This window comes from Pseudorca crassidens, chromosome 13, assembly GCF_039906515.1.
Source record: "Pseudorca crassidens isolate mPseCra1 chromosome 13, mPseCra1.hap1, whole genome shotgun sequence".
Classification (NCBI taxonomy): Eukaryota; Metazoa; Chordata; class Mammalia; order Artiodactyla; family Delphinidae; genus Pseudorca; species Pseudorca crassidens.
This window is the reverse complement of record NC_090308.1, coordinates 25,589,025-25,606,042: the sequence shown is the minus strand read 5'-3', so window position 1 is coordinate 25,606,042 and position 17,018 is coordinate 25,589,025. Positions and strand designations below refer to the sequence as shown.

The window sequence follows — 17,018 nt, the reverse complement described above, 5'->3', positions numbered from 1 at the left end:
CTCCCGCGTCTCCTGCGCCCCCTAGCGGCAGGAGACCACCGGCTTCGGGCGCCCGGCCCGCGTCACGTGACTGGAAAGCCCCTAAGTGGAAATCCCCGGCTGTCCGCGGGCGGTAAAACAGAAAGGGAAAAAAGAGAACTGGCAGTCTGCAGCCTTGGCGGCGGCCAAGTGCAGCGAGCGAGGGGCCGCGGGGGCGGAGCGGCAAGAGCGGCCGCCGGGGAAACTGCGGCGGCAGCGGCGGCGGCAGCAGAGATCCGCACCCCCGGACCGGCCCGCGAACTAACCCCGAGCAGGGCGTCCATGGGGCGCCGCCTCCACCTGGCCCCGACCCCGACCGTGACCCCAGCCGGCGGCGCACGCCTGTCCTGACCTGGACTTGGAGTTTCTGCAGAGGATCGCGTGTCCCGAAGAGGTAACCCCCGTGTCCCTGTGCCGTCTCCCCCGGGCAAGGGCTGCGGGTGCGAGTTTGGCAGCGACCCGCGGGCTGGCTCCGTCGACCTGGCCTTGGTTTTGCAGCGGTTCCAGAGGGGAGTTTGTTGGCCGTTTGTACCCGTTGTAGGTTCTGAACTGCTGAGAGTTGAGGGGGCCGCGCCAGATGTTAGGGTGACAGCCGGGATTCAAGATCCAGCCAGCTGTTTCTTGCAGATAATGCAGAGAATTTGAAAGGCAGCTGCCTGCGGGGAGAGTCGCCCCCGGGGCCGCTTGGTCGCGGGTGGTCATTGGTGCTTTGCTCTTTGGCTTGTGTTTTTTGGAATCAAGCTCTGCATGCTTACGGCTACGTAGCCCTTGCAAACTGCTGTGGCCTCTTTCCAGATTGTTGTAGCACCAGCCCGAAGGTGTGGCATGTCTCAGGGGCAGCAAAACCCAGGGGGCGGGGAGCCAGGTCAGCTCAACTTCCCGGGGACGGCTTGCAGACACTGAGAGTTAAGCAGTGTCAGAGAAGTATGCGTGTAGCAGTGGGTGGTCGGCCTGCCTTTGGGGGCTCCAGCTTAGAGCATCTGCAGGCCCCTATCCCCCAGTCAGACTGTCTTTGTCAGTCGGGGTCGTCCCACATCCTGCCACCTGGCCCTTCAGGAAAGCCGTGGTATTAAGTAAGGAAGGAGCTCAGAACTTGTTGAGACCGCTTTGTTTTCAGTTCTCCCTGCCTCTGATCTTCTTTCCTTGGAAAGCTGCTCTGGTCAAGTATCTCAGGGCAGCCTTCTGAGAGAACCAGTGTTATAGGGTCTTCTGGACCACAGCCCTAATGTCCCAGAGTATTAAACAGCCAGTTACTGCTTCAGTCTTGGTGGTCTAAAGTGCTTCTTTATTTTTTTTTCCAATTCTTTGTACAATTTTTGAATTTTTGGAGGGGTACTTTCTAAAAAGTCGATATTTGTTGATAAAAAGCCAGTGAGGTAACAAACATGAAAGAAATGTTACGGGTAATATTGTATGTCTTTGCATATAAGGACATTGCAATCATAGCTCAGAAATTCTTTATCGCAGGTCAGATTATTCTTTAATCTTAAGTATGGAGAAGTCCAAGTCCTAGGCAGTTGGGCAGTGGGTTTTGATTTCTTTTAAGGAGGCAATTCTGCAGGCCGTGCGAGGCTGAACCTATGAGTGAAGTGACACCGGACTATCAAATATTGACATTTGCATGTCTTGCTTATGGTTCCAGCTCTCACTATTTGAGAACTTTGCTGAAAGATCTTAGGTGAAGAAGAAGATAAAAGAAGAGTCAAAAAAGCAAAAAAGAGGCTACAACTAGCTTGTTAGAAATCTTCCTCTTGCCTGTCTGTTTCCTTGTGAGGGCAGCAGGCACTCTGCAACCACAGGAGTGGTGTTCTGAGATTAGCAAGGGGCGGGTGTTGGAAGACCGGGCTTCTCAGCAAAGCCCTGCCCCTGGATGGTGTGGGACCTACCTGAGCAGGACCAGTCCTGCAGTTGCCGTAGATGGAGACTAAGGTGGTCATGCGATTTCAAGCCGGAGAATGAGGTTGTCTTTATCTTTAGCCTCAGCATCAAACTGATGGTCAGGCAGTAGAAGTGTGTGGTCAGGCAGTGCTTGTTGAGTGACGGATGGACAAATGAATGACATCGTGAAAGAGGCATTTGCATGCCACCAAGGGGATGTGTGTGTGATCTTTTTATCCCTTCGTTGTGTCTGTGGTCCTGCCATGATTTTGCCCAAATCCACCTGCAAGGAATATCTGACATCAAAGCAGAGATTACCATTTGACCCAGAGAATGACTTCTTCCAGGCATCATCCAGCTATCAGATAAGGAATCCTGAGCTAAATTCACCACGAGAAGACTCCTCAGAAGCAACCTCAGAGTCTTGTAGCGGCCCGTGAGAATTTAGACCATTTTATCAATGACTTTGAGAGAGCTGAGACCCACCAGGACTGGCTTCTCTGTAATCTAGGTTTCTTCTCCCTCTTACATTGGTTTAACTTCTTTCTCAGCTAGAGGCTTGCCCCGGTAAAGAGTATGACACAAGAGTGGGATTAACAAATGCAGTGAAACTTCCTAGGGGCTCTCTTCGTGCTCTGAAAATGTCTTTGTCTTCATCTTGGAAATTAGGATGGATGGCAAGGCACCCTACTAAGGGCCAGTGAATGTGAGCTGGCTCTCCACAAAGCTCTGCTCTGTAAAGATCCCACGTTACATCATTCCATCATTCCATGCTGTTGGCATGGGTTGGAGATGCTGGGGTTTGCCCCCCTCCTCTTTCATTTGTCCTGAGTGGTCCCTCTGGCGGAAACTTCTTTCCTTGTCTGCTTCCAGACTTTTATTTCTTTCCACCAGTCGATTATGCTTGAAGATTTCAGGGTGAAGACAGGGTGCAAACTCCATCTGAGTGTTGGTACCTGGAGGACGATAATAAAATTTGGTTAACGGTTGAGTTGAAGTAATACAGTTAATTCTGTAATTATATAGAATATAATTCTGTACTTCTAATAGCTGCTCTTGGAAGTATAGAATTTATTATTCTATTATTGTTATTGTTATCATTATTCTATTTTTTATTCTGATGTTGTTAAGTTCAGTGGAGAGGTTCTGAAAGACCGCTGACTGTTTGCTCTTAAAATTGCAAAACATCTTGCTGGGAATAAGCTTTTTTGTTGGTTATAAAACATTCAGTTTAACTCTTTGTATATTACAATACATTTTACAAGTATACGCTTTATAAATATTTCTTTTGGGGACTAAAGAGAAGAGTCCAATCAACAGCCTAGGTGGCAGCATAAAATTGCAGGATTTTTCACAAAGTATTTATTGTCTTTCCAGTATAGGGAGGGAGTGCTTGAAAGAGGTAAATCAAGACTTTGCCTAAGAGCGAGGGTTGCTTGGTGGTGCTGTTAGGAAAGGAGCCAGACTTGTCAGGACTACATTGTGCCTGTAACTGGCATTCAGGGCGCCTCAAATCCAGTGGCTGCCCCAGAGCAGCATCAGGATGGAGTGGGATTTTCAGTCGGTTACGAGGCACCATACCTGTTGCTGACAGACAGGCATGGCTCCCTGACAGATGTTACTGAAAACATGGGTTATTCCCCTCCTCCTCGTTGCCCACTCCCCGCCTTCCTTCTCTTGTTTAGACTAATCTTTAAAAGTGATGTAACTTAAAACAGTCCGGTATGAGTTCATCTTTGGGGCCAGCTAGTATCCTGGGAGTAGAGGTGACTAAGATCTTTTGCCTACCGCTTAGGGTAATGACAAGATCAAACACTGGGGTTTCCTGCAGGCAGGTATATAGGAGTCATATCAAAGCTGAGCTAACGGCATGGGGTTTTCTTTCCCTCCTCTTCAGGTGTTGGAGAGCACCATGGGTGAGCAACTCCTTCCTCTGGCTTTGTATTTGAGCAATATGCGGAAAGCTGTGAAGATAAGAGAGAGAACTCCAGAAGATATTTTTAAACCTACCAATGGAATCATTCACCATTTTAAATCCATGCACCGGTACACGCTGGAAATGTTCAGGACTTGCCAGTTTTGTCCACAGTTTCGGGAGATCATCCACAATGCTCTCATCGACAGAAACATCCAGGCCTCCCTGGAAAGCCAGAAGAAGCTCAACTGGTGCCGAGAAGTCAGGAAGCTTGTGGCGCTGAAAACAAATGGTAAGACCTGCTTTTGTCTGGGGGCCGGGGTAGCTCCCACCGGGCTGGGTGCCCATTTATTAGAAGGTAATAGCACCAGTCCAAATCGAATCTCTTAAGGCCGCAGGTACCTTAGTATAGAGATTCTATAAGGGGCACGTAACGAAAGCAAGCTTGTTTTGTGAATATTTTAATTAAGGATATTTTCTAGTGTATGTTAGACAGCAGAGCGCACTGAGGCTTTAAGAATACATTTCTAGACACCATGCACCTATTAAGTATATGTGTATGGTATGTATGTATGACTTCTGTATGTAATTCTTGCAACTGTTTAATCATCTGTGAAATACCCTTCCCTAGCCAGTAATGGAAATATCAAAAGGCTTTAAGTTCAAAAGGAAAGCATTGTGTGAAAACTGGTGGCGTTTCCCACTGTCATTAGAAAATGCTTGTGATGATGGCCTTACACTTCTTGAATCAGTGACACATTTTATGGGTTAACCAGTGACTGTTGTCAGCTCCTCCCTTACCTGGGTTCTGTTGCCCACAGCCCCATGATACGAACTAGAAAGATACCTGGGATTTTTAGTGCAGGTTTTAGACGTCTACTTCATGCTTTTTTTGGGATTCCTAGTACTGTACTGCATTTCTTGCTGTCTGTGACTGTCTACCCAATGGCCGTTTATGACTAGTAGGTGTTTCCTGTTCTAAGCTTTACTGTTTTGTCTTTTGTTTATTTCCTTTGAGCAAGAGTATGCACATCACAGAAACATTCGAGCGTATACTGCTTCATGCAGATACAAAATTCTACTTTATAAACGTAGAGAATCATTACAAGAAGCAAGTAGGCTGCTTATATTAAGTAAGGCCTTTTTCTCAAAAGGCTCCTGGCCTTAGATCAGTGACAATCGTAAACCATCCCAATCAAAATAATATGTCGAAGGGCAAAATTAGTACATCCTTGTTGACAGTGAGATGATAAGAACATCAACTTAAATAAATCGGTGCATTCACTTTGGCCGTTTTTGACTTGGGTAACTTGGCACGATTGAGGGACATGTTTTTTTCCTTTGGTTCTGGGAGTTAGCATCACCTTAACATCTTGCTTTTATTTTTGAAGCATAGATTCTTAGAAACATAGAAAGAAAACTGGGGCTATGTAGTATTTATGTTGTTCTTGGCATTAAGTCAAGTGATGCTTAGAAGTAGTTAATTCTGTGAAGTCATCATCAAGGGGTTTATGTTCCTGACAGTTTGTGGTTTTAACTCTCTCCCATTTGGTTACAAAAAGATGTGGGAAAGTTGGAAAGAAGAGATTCTGCCAAATTAGAAATGTGGTGGAAAGAGAAAAACCGTATTATCATGAACTAAACTGAGATTTTAGGGTTAACTTGCTCTGGTTCCTTAAGAGAAAAAATTGAATATAAAAAGTAAATACTGGTTTTGCAAAGATAGGTCATTTAAATCAAGGATTCACGCTACAAACAAAACTACAAAAGCAAGTGCATTCTGATATCATTTTCTGAGAAGTAAGGATTTTTAGGCTCAGAATCCTTTTATTTCACCACTTGAAAAAAAATTCCTTAAAATTCTGGAAAAGGAAGAAAAGATATTTAGGGGAAGGAAGGAAACAAATGACTTTTCCTCTCTGATTTTATTAGCACTTTTTCTTTAAGCCTTCCCCCTATAGGAGGGCTCTACAAAGTCAATGGTCTGTTTGGGGAGGGGGTGATTCACAAGTTTGCATTTGAGGATATGAGACTGTGGTGAATGAGGAAGGGAGTAGGTGGCATAAAATTGAAACTTCATGTGAAAAATTCCAACGTCTATTGGCTGCAGCGATTTCACTTGTATAATGAGTAGCCCTATTCCAGCTCACCCTGACCACACCCACTTGGAAAGTCCAGGGTGCACTTCGCACTTTAAATGTCTACACACCAGAACAAAAAGTACAATAGCTGTTGCTCAATTGCTAGTCAAATAACTTAGCGCTGGGGAATTCCAGATGTTACTTAGGGAATTTTATGCTGGTGCATCTCAATAAAGAACTGAAAGTAAGCACAAGAAGAAAAAAAGCCTTATCTTTGCTCTAGATTTTGCAAAGGGGAAATTTCAACAGAATGCAGTTGTTGCTACATTTCTGCCAAGACACAAGCCTTGAGCGATCTTTTTGGTTCATTGCTTTGAATGTTTATTTAGCTAGTTTTTCTAAGTGTGTAAATTGAACGGATACTGGCTGTGGATACATTTTTGAGAGGTTGTTGTTTTTGTTTACAGTTGACTATAATTATTAAGACTTGATAAAATTTCAAATGGCTTTATTGCCCCGTAGAACAATGTAAGAACACGATTGAACTTTTCTTTATAAAAACAATTATGCACTTCCCAAAAGAGACTAAGGAGTTAACTTTTTTAATATTAAACAGACCTCCAAAATGTTTATTCTTTGGAGTTCAAAAAGCAATGCAGTCTCATGAATTGTGGATTTAACCTATAAAAGCAGCAAAGTTGATAGAATAAGATTAGACCTATCTTTTTCTCAAAAGCCTCAAAATTCTTCAAGTGCCAGCCCTAAACACTGAATTATTTTCAAATGTAGACATCGAGGCCCTCTTTAAACTCTGAAAAAGGACTCTAATTGCTAACAGGCGGGTTCACACAAGGCATTTCTGGGGGTGGGGTGGGCAGGCAGTAGGTAATTCAGTCTTCTCACTCCCACTTTACAGACCAGGAGAGGAAGCTCCCAGGCCCCAAAGGCTGTGGTGGGATGGTCAAGTCATGTACCACTGAGTCATGGCCAGGCCGTCCCTGTCTAGTAAATGGAGCCAGACCAGCTTCCTGGTTTGAGCATGTTACCCTGGGGGTTCTCTCTCAGAGCCAGAGAGCAATAGTGCCAGCGTCTTAGCCAGAAAAGCAAGGCATGTTAGAAAGGAATGGACTTCAGAGATCATAATCCAATGTCCTCATTTCCAAAGAGGAAAAATACTCGAAGGTTAAGGAATTTCCCCCCAAGGTCACCTAAACTAGTTAGGGCAGAGCCAGGCTGGAACCAAGGGCTCCTGGCTCTCACTCCCTGATTCCTTGGCTCTGTTAGTGTCATTCATTCAAAATGAGAGTTAAAAGAATGATATATGTTTTTTCCGTTAAAGCTGTCATCACCTTGTGAAATGTTACCAGTTGGCCCTTCGACTAAGACATTAAACCACTGGCGTTTCTCACAAGCGCTATTGGGTCCCCGCATGGTAGCCGTAAGGCTAGTTTATTCTGTAAACCCCTGCTAGGCCTTAGATGTAGGTTGCCTGAATTGGCTTCCCTTCTGTCCTCAGGTGACGGAAACTGCCTCATGCACGCTGCTTCCCAGTACATGTGGGGTGTTCAGGACACAGACTTGGTCCTGAGGAAGGCGCTCTTCAGCACCCTCAAGGAGACGGACACCCGCAACTTTAAATTCCGCTGGCAGCTGGAGTCTCTGAAGTCTCAGGAATTCGTGGAAACGGGGCTTTGCTACGATACCCGGGTATGTTGTGTTTCCTCATCCAGCATCTATTGACAGAGCTCCATGGTGGCAAAACAGTACCTTCGGCCAGTCCCTGCTCTCAAGGAGCATGTGATTTGCCGGGTCACATGAACCTGGCAAAGCAGAGTCAATGGAAAACACCAGAAACCTCCTGTGGGATGGACCTGAGGCTCTTGTCACTGCTGGGAGGCTCCAGGGCAGCAGCTTCCCAGCTGGGGAGTCATTTTTGAACGATCTTTCTGATCTCGGGCTTCCCTGTGGCGTTTTCGTTGTTTTCCAGTTTGATTGCCCTTCTCGTGCTTTACTGAGCCAGCCCATCAGATTCAGACGGGCGCCTCCCCATTTTCAGTCACAAGTTTGGGATTTTTGTGCACATTTGGATGAGGAGCGTTGACATTATGCCTCATCAGGGATTTTTTTGAAAGCAGGTGCTGTCCCCATCCTCCCCTACTTCTGAGTTTGCCTTGTAGTGGAAAAAAGTAAGGGAAGAAAACCAAAGTGGGGACAAAAGGGTGATCGTTTAAATGATAATTTCAAGAAAGGGTAAAAGTAAGCCGAGGGATACAAGTGATAAATTATAGAGTGAAGCCAGAATTGTTTTTTAGTGCAGAGTACATTCAATGATTTCTTTTCTGTCCCCTTAGAACTGGACTGATGAATGGGACAGCCTTGTCAAAATGGCATCCACGGACGTACCAGTGGCCCGCAGTGGACTTCAGTATAATTCACTGGAAGAAATACACATATTCGTCCTTTGCAACATCCTCAGAAGGCCGATCATTGTCATTTCAGGTGAGATGCCTGCTGATGGCTTATCTGTATTTAAGTGCTTTTCAGCTTCAGTGCTTTACCTCTTAGGAAAACCCATGCTACCAAAGTTACAGGAGACCATAGTTAAATGGAATCTGATGAAAGCCACGGAGGGCCTTATCTTTTCTTTCTCTTTCCTTAAACAGACAAAATGTTGAGAAGTTTGGAATCGGGTTCCAATTTCGCTCCTTTGAAGGTGGGCGGAATTTACTTGCCTCTCCATTGGCCTGCCCAGGAATGCTACAGATACCCCATCATTCTCGGCTACGACAGCCAACACTTTGTACCCCTGGTGACCACGAAGGACAGTGGACCTGGTGAGAAAACTAGGCATCTATTCACGTTTGTACTTGCTGGTAGATACTGGTACACCCCGTTCCTCCTGAACATCAGGCTTTGCTCTTTTGCTCCTTATTGAAAGTCTCATTTAAGTATATTAGTTTTATTTAAATACAGTGTTCTGTCAGCTGTTTAGCAACAGTGATGGAATAGCAGTCATCGTAATGCGCCCCCAACTTTTTGTCTATAGTTTGGGAAGCACTTTCAGCATGTTAGTGGCAAGTAGGAGATAATGTATATTACTGCTACCATTTCTTAATTAGCCCCGTAATACAGTGCCTGGCATGGGGCAGGCAAATGTCTGGCAGGTTAGGTATTATTGTAATAGCTTAATGAGGAACTAATAAGGCACTTTACAAATGCTTAGGTACATTATTTTATTTCATTTCATCTTCACGGCATCCCTGTGGATGCAGTAACCTTATAGTACAGATGAGGCACTTGAAGCTCAGAGAAGTTAAATAACTTACCTGATGTCACAGAGATGGATGGTAGCAAAGTCAGGACTCGAACCCAGGTCGATCTGGTTCTGAGTGTGGGATTTGACCAGTAAGACCTCCTGCCTCCAGGCTGCCTAATGTGCTGTGGGCGTCCTGGAAACCGTGTGGGGGTTTTTTGGTTTTTTTAAATTTTATTTATTTTTGGCCGCATTGGGTCTTCGCTGCGGTGCGCGGGCTTCTCATTGCAGTGGCTTCTCTTGTTGCGGAACACGGGCTCTAGGTGCGTGGGCTCAGTAGTTGTGGCTCATAGGCTCTAGAGCGCAAGCTCAGTAGTTGTGGCGCACGGGCTTAGTTGCTCCGCGGCATGTGGGATCTTCCCGGACCAGGGCTCGAACCCGTGTCCCCTGCATTGGCAGGCGGATTTTCATCCACTGCACCACCAGGGAAGTCCCAACCGTGTGTTTTTTATTAGAGTTTAGTACAGTTTGTTTCCCCATTTGATTTTGTGGCTAGATAATACTTTTCCCCTCTGTAATTGTATCCTTTCTGCATTTTCAAAATGTAGTTGTTATATATATGGCCTCACACATAACCTCATTTAGTAGAATCATATTTTGCTGATGTGTTATTTTTTTCCCTCAGAAATCCGAGCTGTTCCACTTGTTAACAGAGAGAGAGGAAGATTCGAAGACTTAAAAGTTCACTTTTTGACAGATCCTGAGAATGAGATGAAGGAAAAGCTCCTGAAAGAGTACCTGATGGTGATGGAAATCCCTGTTCAAGGCTGGGACCACGGCACCACCCATATAATTAACGCTGCAAAGTAAGCAGTTTGGTTTTCGCTCTATGCCTTGTCATCTTTAAGCTGCTGCTACCCCAAAGACCAACAGTAAAGTTATTTGAAGCTGGTTTCCTCCAGCGTGAAACAAGTTTAGGGGCTTGTGTGTGAGTCAGAGACCATCACTTCAGGGAGCACTAACTTGGGTTTCAAATGGGAACAAGTAATTTATCCAAAATGATTTTTCTGCATATCTGGTTGCTGAATGTCAGCCCTGTGGCTTTAAAAAGTGCGTTCACATTGAGGATGGGTTTTGTTTTGTTTTTTTTAATTGCCCTAGTGCTAGACTAGCAAGCGAAAATTCTTAGAGACAAAACACTCATTCTCCTGGCTTCTGGGTAAGGCAGACACACCAGACGCAGACTGCGCTGTAGAATGTGTTTATGTGGCAGGCACGTGACTTGGCCGCATGGGGCGGGGAGGAGAGACCCAGAGTACAGGTTGTACAGGTATCAAAATTTTAAACGCTGGCTTGATGATAAAGAGATGCCCATTTCCTAGAACTTTGAAATGCACACGACCGAGAAGGCCTAAGAGAATCGGTTTCTCAAAGTGGAGATGAACAAATTACAGAGTCAGAAGTCAGTATGTAACGCCTGATGGTGTGTCTGCCTCTTAGTTACTGCTCGTGGCAGTTACCACTAATAGAGACCAGGTGCATGTTTAAAATTAATAAAGTAAATTGATAAAGAAAAATACAGAACACATTACAAGGTAGTTTGTACTATAAAGTAAGCTCATCCCAAATGAATACCTTGAATAACATTTCACTAGAAATTTGGTCTCTGAGAAGTTAGAAAGTAAAAGTGACTTTTTCAAAGAGGAAGAGGGTAATTAAGTGTAGAAGCAACCCCTGAGGAGCCCTTTCTTTAGAATTATCTATAATTTGGGCTGGGCCAAAATTAATTAAATAAGACTGATTCTCAAAATAATGACGTCTTCTCAACAGTATTGGACTGTGTTACGTTAGAGGTGCAAAGTCTTCATCACAGGCTGCATTTCAGTGAATGGTTATGAAGTTATTACCACAGTCCACATTTTAAAAGTTTGCTCTGTGATCTAGTGGTGTAAAGTTGTGTGTGTGTGTGTGTGTGTGTGTGTAGTCTCATGTTTCTTTTCCTTTTGGTCTTTAGGTTGGATGAAGCTAACTTACCCAAAGAAATAAACCTGGTAGATGATTACTTTGAACTTGTCCAGCACGAGTACAAGAAGTGGCAGGAAAACAATGAGCAGGGGCGGAGAGACACGCACCCCCAGAATCCTTTGGAACCTTCCGTCCCCCAGCTTTCTCTCATGGACATCAAATGCGAAACGCCCAACTGCCCTTTCTTCATGTCCGTGAACACCCAGCCTTTGTGCCATGAGTGCTCGGAGAGGCGGCACAAGAAACAAACCAAAGCCCCAAAGCCCAACTCCAAGCCGGGCCCTGAGGCGCTGCCCCGCCTGGTGCTCGGGGCCTCCCGGGGGGAGGCCTGGAGCCCCGAGGAGCCCGCCGGGGGTCCCCACTCAGCCCCTCCGACAGCACCCAGCCTCTTCCTGTTCAGCGAGACCACGGCCATGAAGTGTAGGAGCCCCGGCTGCCCTTTCACCCTCAACGTGCAGCACAATGGCTTCTGCGAGAGATGCCACAACGCCCGGCAGCTTCCCGCGGGCCACCCCTCGGACCCTGCGCAGCATCTCGACCCCGGCAAGTGCCGAGCCTGCCTCCAGGACGTCACCAGGACGTTTAATGGGATCTGCAGTGCTTGCTTTAAAAGGACTACAGCCGAGCCCACCCCGAACCTCAGCTCGAGCAGCCCCCTCTCCTGCCACCAGCGCTCCAAGTCTGACCCCTCACAGCTCGCGCAGAGCCTCTCTCCGCATGCCTGCCGCAGAGCCGGGCCCGAGGCTCCCTCTGGCCACCGCTCCTCGGCCGCACGGACTCCAGGGGACAGGACGGGGACAAGCAAGTGCAGGAAAGCGGGCTGCATGTACTTTGGGACTCCAGAGAACAAAGGCTTCTGCACGCTGTGTTTCATCGAGTACAGAGAAAATAAACGTGAGTGAGAGGATGGGTTTCACCCGTTTCAAAACCCCTCGTAGAAGGCAGTTTGCCCCTGAAATTCAAGAAGGGAGCCCCTTCAAGAAAGGGCTGTGGCCCTTTGAGTGTGCCTTGCGTGGGGGGGACAGTCACGGTGGCTCTGCCGGCACACCTGGAAGCAAAAGCACAGAACAGCATGTTCCAAAACCCGCAAGAGCCCTGTGGGTAGAGTTCAGAGGATTTGTTTTATAAGGTCATGTGGTATAGTGTTTGTAAGGTAGAATTTAGACGGGACTTCTTTTGAAACTCCGGCATACTAGAGAAAATTCAGAACCTGATGAGCGGCAGCTGGAAAGAGAGCGGCCTTCACTGACGTCGTAAGAGTCCATTTGTGGTTTTTGAAATCTCAAATTTGAAAGAAGGATGGGCACTTAATGTCTCTGCTTGTTCTGTTCCTGTGACCGACCAGTGCGGGCTGTTCCAAAGGGAGAGATCTGTAAAGTCAAAGATGTTTTTATTATAGTATTATTTCTGTTGGTTATTTTGCTAGGTTTCTGAAAGGTTGCTCTCGTAGGTAGAGCGCAGCTGGTCTAATCTGTATTAGGAACCTGTCTGTTTTTCCCTGACGTCAGCATCTGTCCACTTGGTGAACCGTACGTGTTACTGACGAGCCTCTGCTCTCTTGTAGATTTTGTCCCTGCCTCAGGGAAAGCCAGCCCCACGGCCTCCAGGTTCCAGAACACTGTCCCCTGCCTGGGCAGGGAGTGCGGCGCCCTTGGAAGCAGTGTGTTTGAAGGCTACTGTCAGAAGTGCTTCATCGAAGCTCAGAGCCAGAGATTTCGTGAAGCGAAAAGGACTGAAGAGCAGCTGGTGAGACATCTTGAGGGACGTCCCCCTCTCCTGTGGGCCCCGCCTCCTTGCTAGAGCGATAAGCAGGCTTTCCTCCCTGCTGAGTTCCAGGGAAAAACCAGGGGAAAAGTCAGCCTGGCCCCCAGGGCTGGAAGCGCAGCAGTTCCTATTGATTTTCATGGCCTAAGTTTACTTTAGGTTCATTTTAAGAAGCAAATAAAACCAGCCGTGGAATAAAACCCGTTAAAGCCTCCGAAAAGCCAAATGGCGATCAGAGGCTTCTTGGATTTGTAGCAGAAGTGCCGACTTTCTTAAGTAATCCCCTTATTATGAGATAGAAGGAAAAGGCAGAACGTCCCAGGTGCCTCCACTTACTGGCATATAAGAAAAGCAAACATTCATGGATAGACGCCTCTGCTGCTGGTTGGAGGGTGGTAGGGGATCTGTCTAAATGAGGGCAACTTAGTATTAATCCAGACGGAAGCGAGCTGGGCCAGCCTTTGCCGGCCTCCGTGTTAGGGATGGTGATTCCACCGGGCCTCCCTGGGGCCAGATCTGTTTTCTTGGGATGGGGAGGAAAGGTCCTTGGAGGCTCCCGTCCATAGACCGCCCGCCGTCCGCTTGGTCAGGCAGGTGCCCTTCACCACACCCAGCCCTTTGTAGAACCCACACCGTCGGATGAGATGACATGTGGGTCCCTGAACAATGAATGTGACAGTGGTTCTCTCTGCTCTCTCCACCCAGAGGGCGAGCCAGCACAGAGACTTGCCCCGAGCCACCCAGAGCACCTCCTGGTCCAAGTGCACGCGGGCCACCTGCAGGAACATGCTGGCCTGCTGCAACCAGGAGCTGTGCATGGAGTGCCAGCACCTCGGCCAGCGCGTGGCTGCCAGCGCCCGGCGGCCCGAGCCCGTCCCTGAGGAGCCCCCCACGCAGCGCTGCCGGGCCCCCGCCTGTGAGCACTTCGGCAACGCCAAGTGCAATGGCTACTGCAACGAGTGCTTTCAGTTCAAGCAGATGTACGGCTAACCTGACCCAGGGGGCCAGCCCCGGCCCGGAGGGACCTGGAGCCTTAGCCCGCGTGGCGCTGTGCTCCCAGCGCCCCGGTGCCACCCGAGGGTCCGGCCCTGCACGGTGGGCCAGGGTGTCTCTGAGCAGGGCAAGAAAGAAGCTCTCGGTCACCGGCCTGGAATCTGAGCAAAGCGTGTGACTGGCTGCGGGTTGTGTGGGCTCCAGCCCACGCCTCTCCTTCCAAGCAGGCGGCCAGGAACCTCATGGACTCAGAACGCGTGCCAGGACTGCTGCCTCATCTTTAGAGAAAAGGGAAAAGACGCAGGTCAGGCGGGCTGGGAAACTCGGAGCCAGCCCCCCTGCCCTCCATCAGCATTTCTCGGAGATGGGGAGCTGAGGCCCACAGGCCCTGTGCCGGAAGCTCGGGAAGCTCAGGGATAACGGGCAGGCTCAAAGTGCCGGTCGTTCACGGTTTCGCCCTACCTGCCTCGTTCCTTTCCCACGGACACGGCAAAAACGTCCACACACTGTGATGCTGAGGCTGCTGGGACTGAACAAGTCCACGGTGAAAAGCACACCAGCTGCTCTTTACAATATGCACCTTGTAAGACCCAGAATATTCTCAGTGGGCAGATGTGTAACTCTTTTGGTTATCACTGTCTTTACTTCTAAAGCTTAACTTGAACTGAGGTGAGCGTACACCTGGTTACACATATAATGGCCCCTTATGTTACACATGAGGGAATTTTGTTTGTTACGTTGCGCTGCTGCCCTAGAAGTTTAAGTAAGAAGACTGACTGATAATAATAACCTATTTTCTGGTTGTTGTAGGGGCACGCACGACTCATAGACACAGCGCGCCTGAACTCCACCAGCAGACTCTTGTGTCTGCGTAATCACTTTATTTATTTTATTGCAAACTTTAAGGTTATTTAAGTGAAGCTGTTCCTTCTGGTCTGCAGAAATTGCTATACTGTCTTCTTGAGATAACATACTGGCTTTCGGTCATGTTATAGACACAGCAAGCTCCTTACCGCAGTAGGGGAGTCGACCTTTTCCACACATTTTGGAAAGAAGAAGTCGCATCGCAAATAAATTCATTAAACTCTCACGCTTCCTCGTGAAACTTTGGTCAGAGCCACTTCCCAGCCCTCCGATGAGAAACCATTCTCCACAGTGTGTAGATGCTTCTGCGTATCCTACCTCCTTAGAGAGACGATTGGGAAGGAGCGGGGATGAGATTGGAGAAGGTCACGGGGAAATCTGGAGCCTTTGGTGATGGTTTTGTTTGCTGTGTTAATGCTGTGTGCTGGGGTGCAGGGCAGTGACCTCGTGGCCACCTTAGCATTGGGACAGCACAACCTTGTAACCATGAGTACGAGGAAGTTTCTTTCTGTCCTTGGCCTGCAGTTTCTCTGTGTGTTTTGTGTTACTCTCATACTTGTTCTAGGAAAAAAAAGGAAGGGAAACACATTGTCCCCAGAGGTAAAGGCTGCTATTTTTTTGCGGGGGGGGTCTGGACTTAGAACCTGAAAAGTTTGGCAATCTGTAACTAACTCTCCATGGTCTTTACTTGTCCTATGTGATGTGTTTTCCCCTTGAGATACCATAAGCCTTTTTCCTTGGCAGATCTCTTTATAACGTCTTTCTAAAGATTTCACGTAAACTTCAGTGTTTTCATTTAGTTCTTTTAAAGTTGCTATTTTAATATTTTGTGTATCAATATTTTCATTCTTAATGTGAATAAATGGGATTATTTATACTTATTATAGAAGACATTTGAAATTTGCACATTTAGTTGTCTCTGATAGAAAACTGTTGACTCTCTATTGGCTTTCTTCAAGTTTTCCTAAATTTAAATGTAACTTTTCACAGAAGTCAAGATTAAAAAGTAAATTATTTAAGAACAAATGTTGATGTTTTCTGTTTACGAATGATGAAAGAAAAAGGCCCCAATATTAAGACCACACTTCCCAAACAACTTTATTTCAAGGAACACCTGGGCAGGGGGTACATCTCTCACCCATAGGTATTAAGAGAACTTACTGTTAAGGGTAAGGCATCTGGTTTAACAGGGAAGACATGGAGGCCCAGAGGGAAGTAGGAAAGATGTGCCAGTGCCTGTTACCTGTGCTCCTCTGACGTTTCCTGCCCTCAGCCTTAAGTACAGAGAGAAAAGACAAGGGGGCGGAGCAGAGAGAGACAGGAAGGAAAGAAATCAGAGGGGAGGAAGGAGTATAAGACCTCTGGGTCAGATCTTAGAAGAGGCGACCTATGACTGTGATGGCCATGAGGACCGGCGGCACCAGAGTCCTGGGAAATTATAAACGGCCCGTTCTTCCACCCAATACAAGTGTACCTAGAGAAGATTGATGCCGAAGGACTGTGCAGCTCCTGGAATCTCTCTCTTTTTTTTTAAAGCTGCCCAGGAGATTCTGATCATCAGCCAGATCTTAGAACCATGCATTTAAAGAAATATTTATAATATTTCTAAACTCACTGTGGAAAATTGTAACATACAAGAAAACAGATAAGAGTATCATGAACCCCCATATATCTATCATCCCGTTTCAACAGTTAGAAACACCTTGCCAAATTTGTTTCATCTGTCACCTCTTTTTTTTTTCTGGATTATTTTAAAGCAAATTTCAGATATTGTGTCCTCACAGAAATACATCAGTGTGCATCTCTAATTGTTAAGAATAGGTTCTTTTTCTATAACCACCATTATTACACCCAGCTAAATTATTTTCAATACCATCCAATTAAGTTTGTATTCTAATTTCTCACATTTTCCACTATACAGAGTCCTATTGCTTTTGTTTTCTTTTGTTTTGTTTTTTTTTTTCCGGCACGCGTGCCTCTCACTGTTGTGGCCTCTCCCGTTGCAGAGCACAGGTTCCGGACGCGCAGGCTTAGCAGCCCTGGCTCACGGGCCCAGCCGCTCCGCGGCATGTGGGATCTTCCCGGACCGGGGCACAAACCCGTATCCCCTGCATCAGCAGGCGGACTCTCAACCACTGCGCCACAGGGAAGCCCCCTATTGCTTTTGATTGCTAACATTTCTTAAGGCTCTTTTAGTCCGTGACACTCCCTTTTTAAGTATTCATGC

At 46.9% G+C, this 17,018-nt stretch overlaps 1 protein-coding gene across 1 annotated transcript; it reads left to right on the top strand.

Annotated features, from left to right (window-relative positions):
* The first annotated feature begins 144 nt into the window (after positions 1-144).
* Positions 145-15,817, top strand: TNFAIP3 (TNF alpha induced protein 3). Its single transcript, XM_067701955.1, has 9 exons — positions 145-412; positions 3,794-4,103; positions 7,409-7,599; positions 8,244-8,391; positions 8,556-8,726; positions 9,831-10,011; positions 11,160-12,064; positions 12,735-12,916; positions 13,640-15,817. Exons 2-9 carry the CDS (start codon positions 3,809-3,811, stop codon positions 13,922-13,924), a joined length of 2,358 nt encoding a protein of 785 aa, XP_067558056.1. The 5' UTR covers positions 145-412; positions 3,794-3,808; the 3' UTR covers positions 13,925-15,817.
* Positions 15,818-17,018: the final 1,201 nt, after the last annotated feature.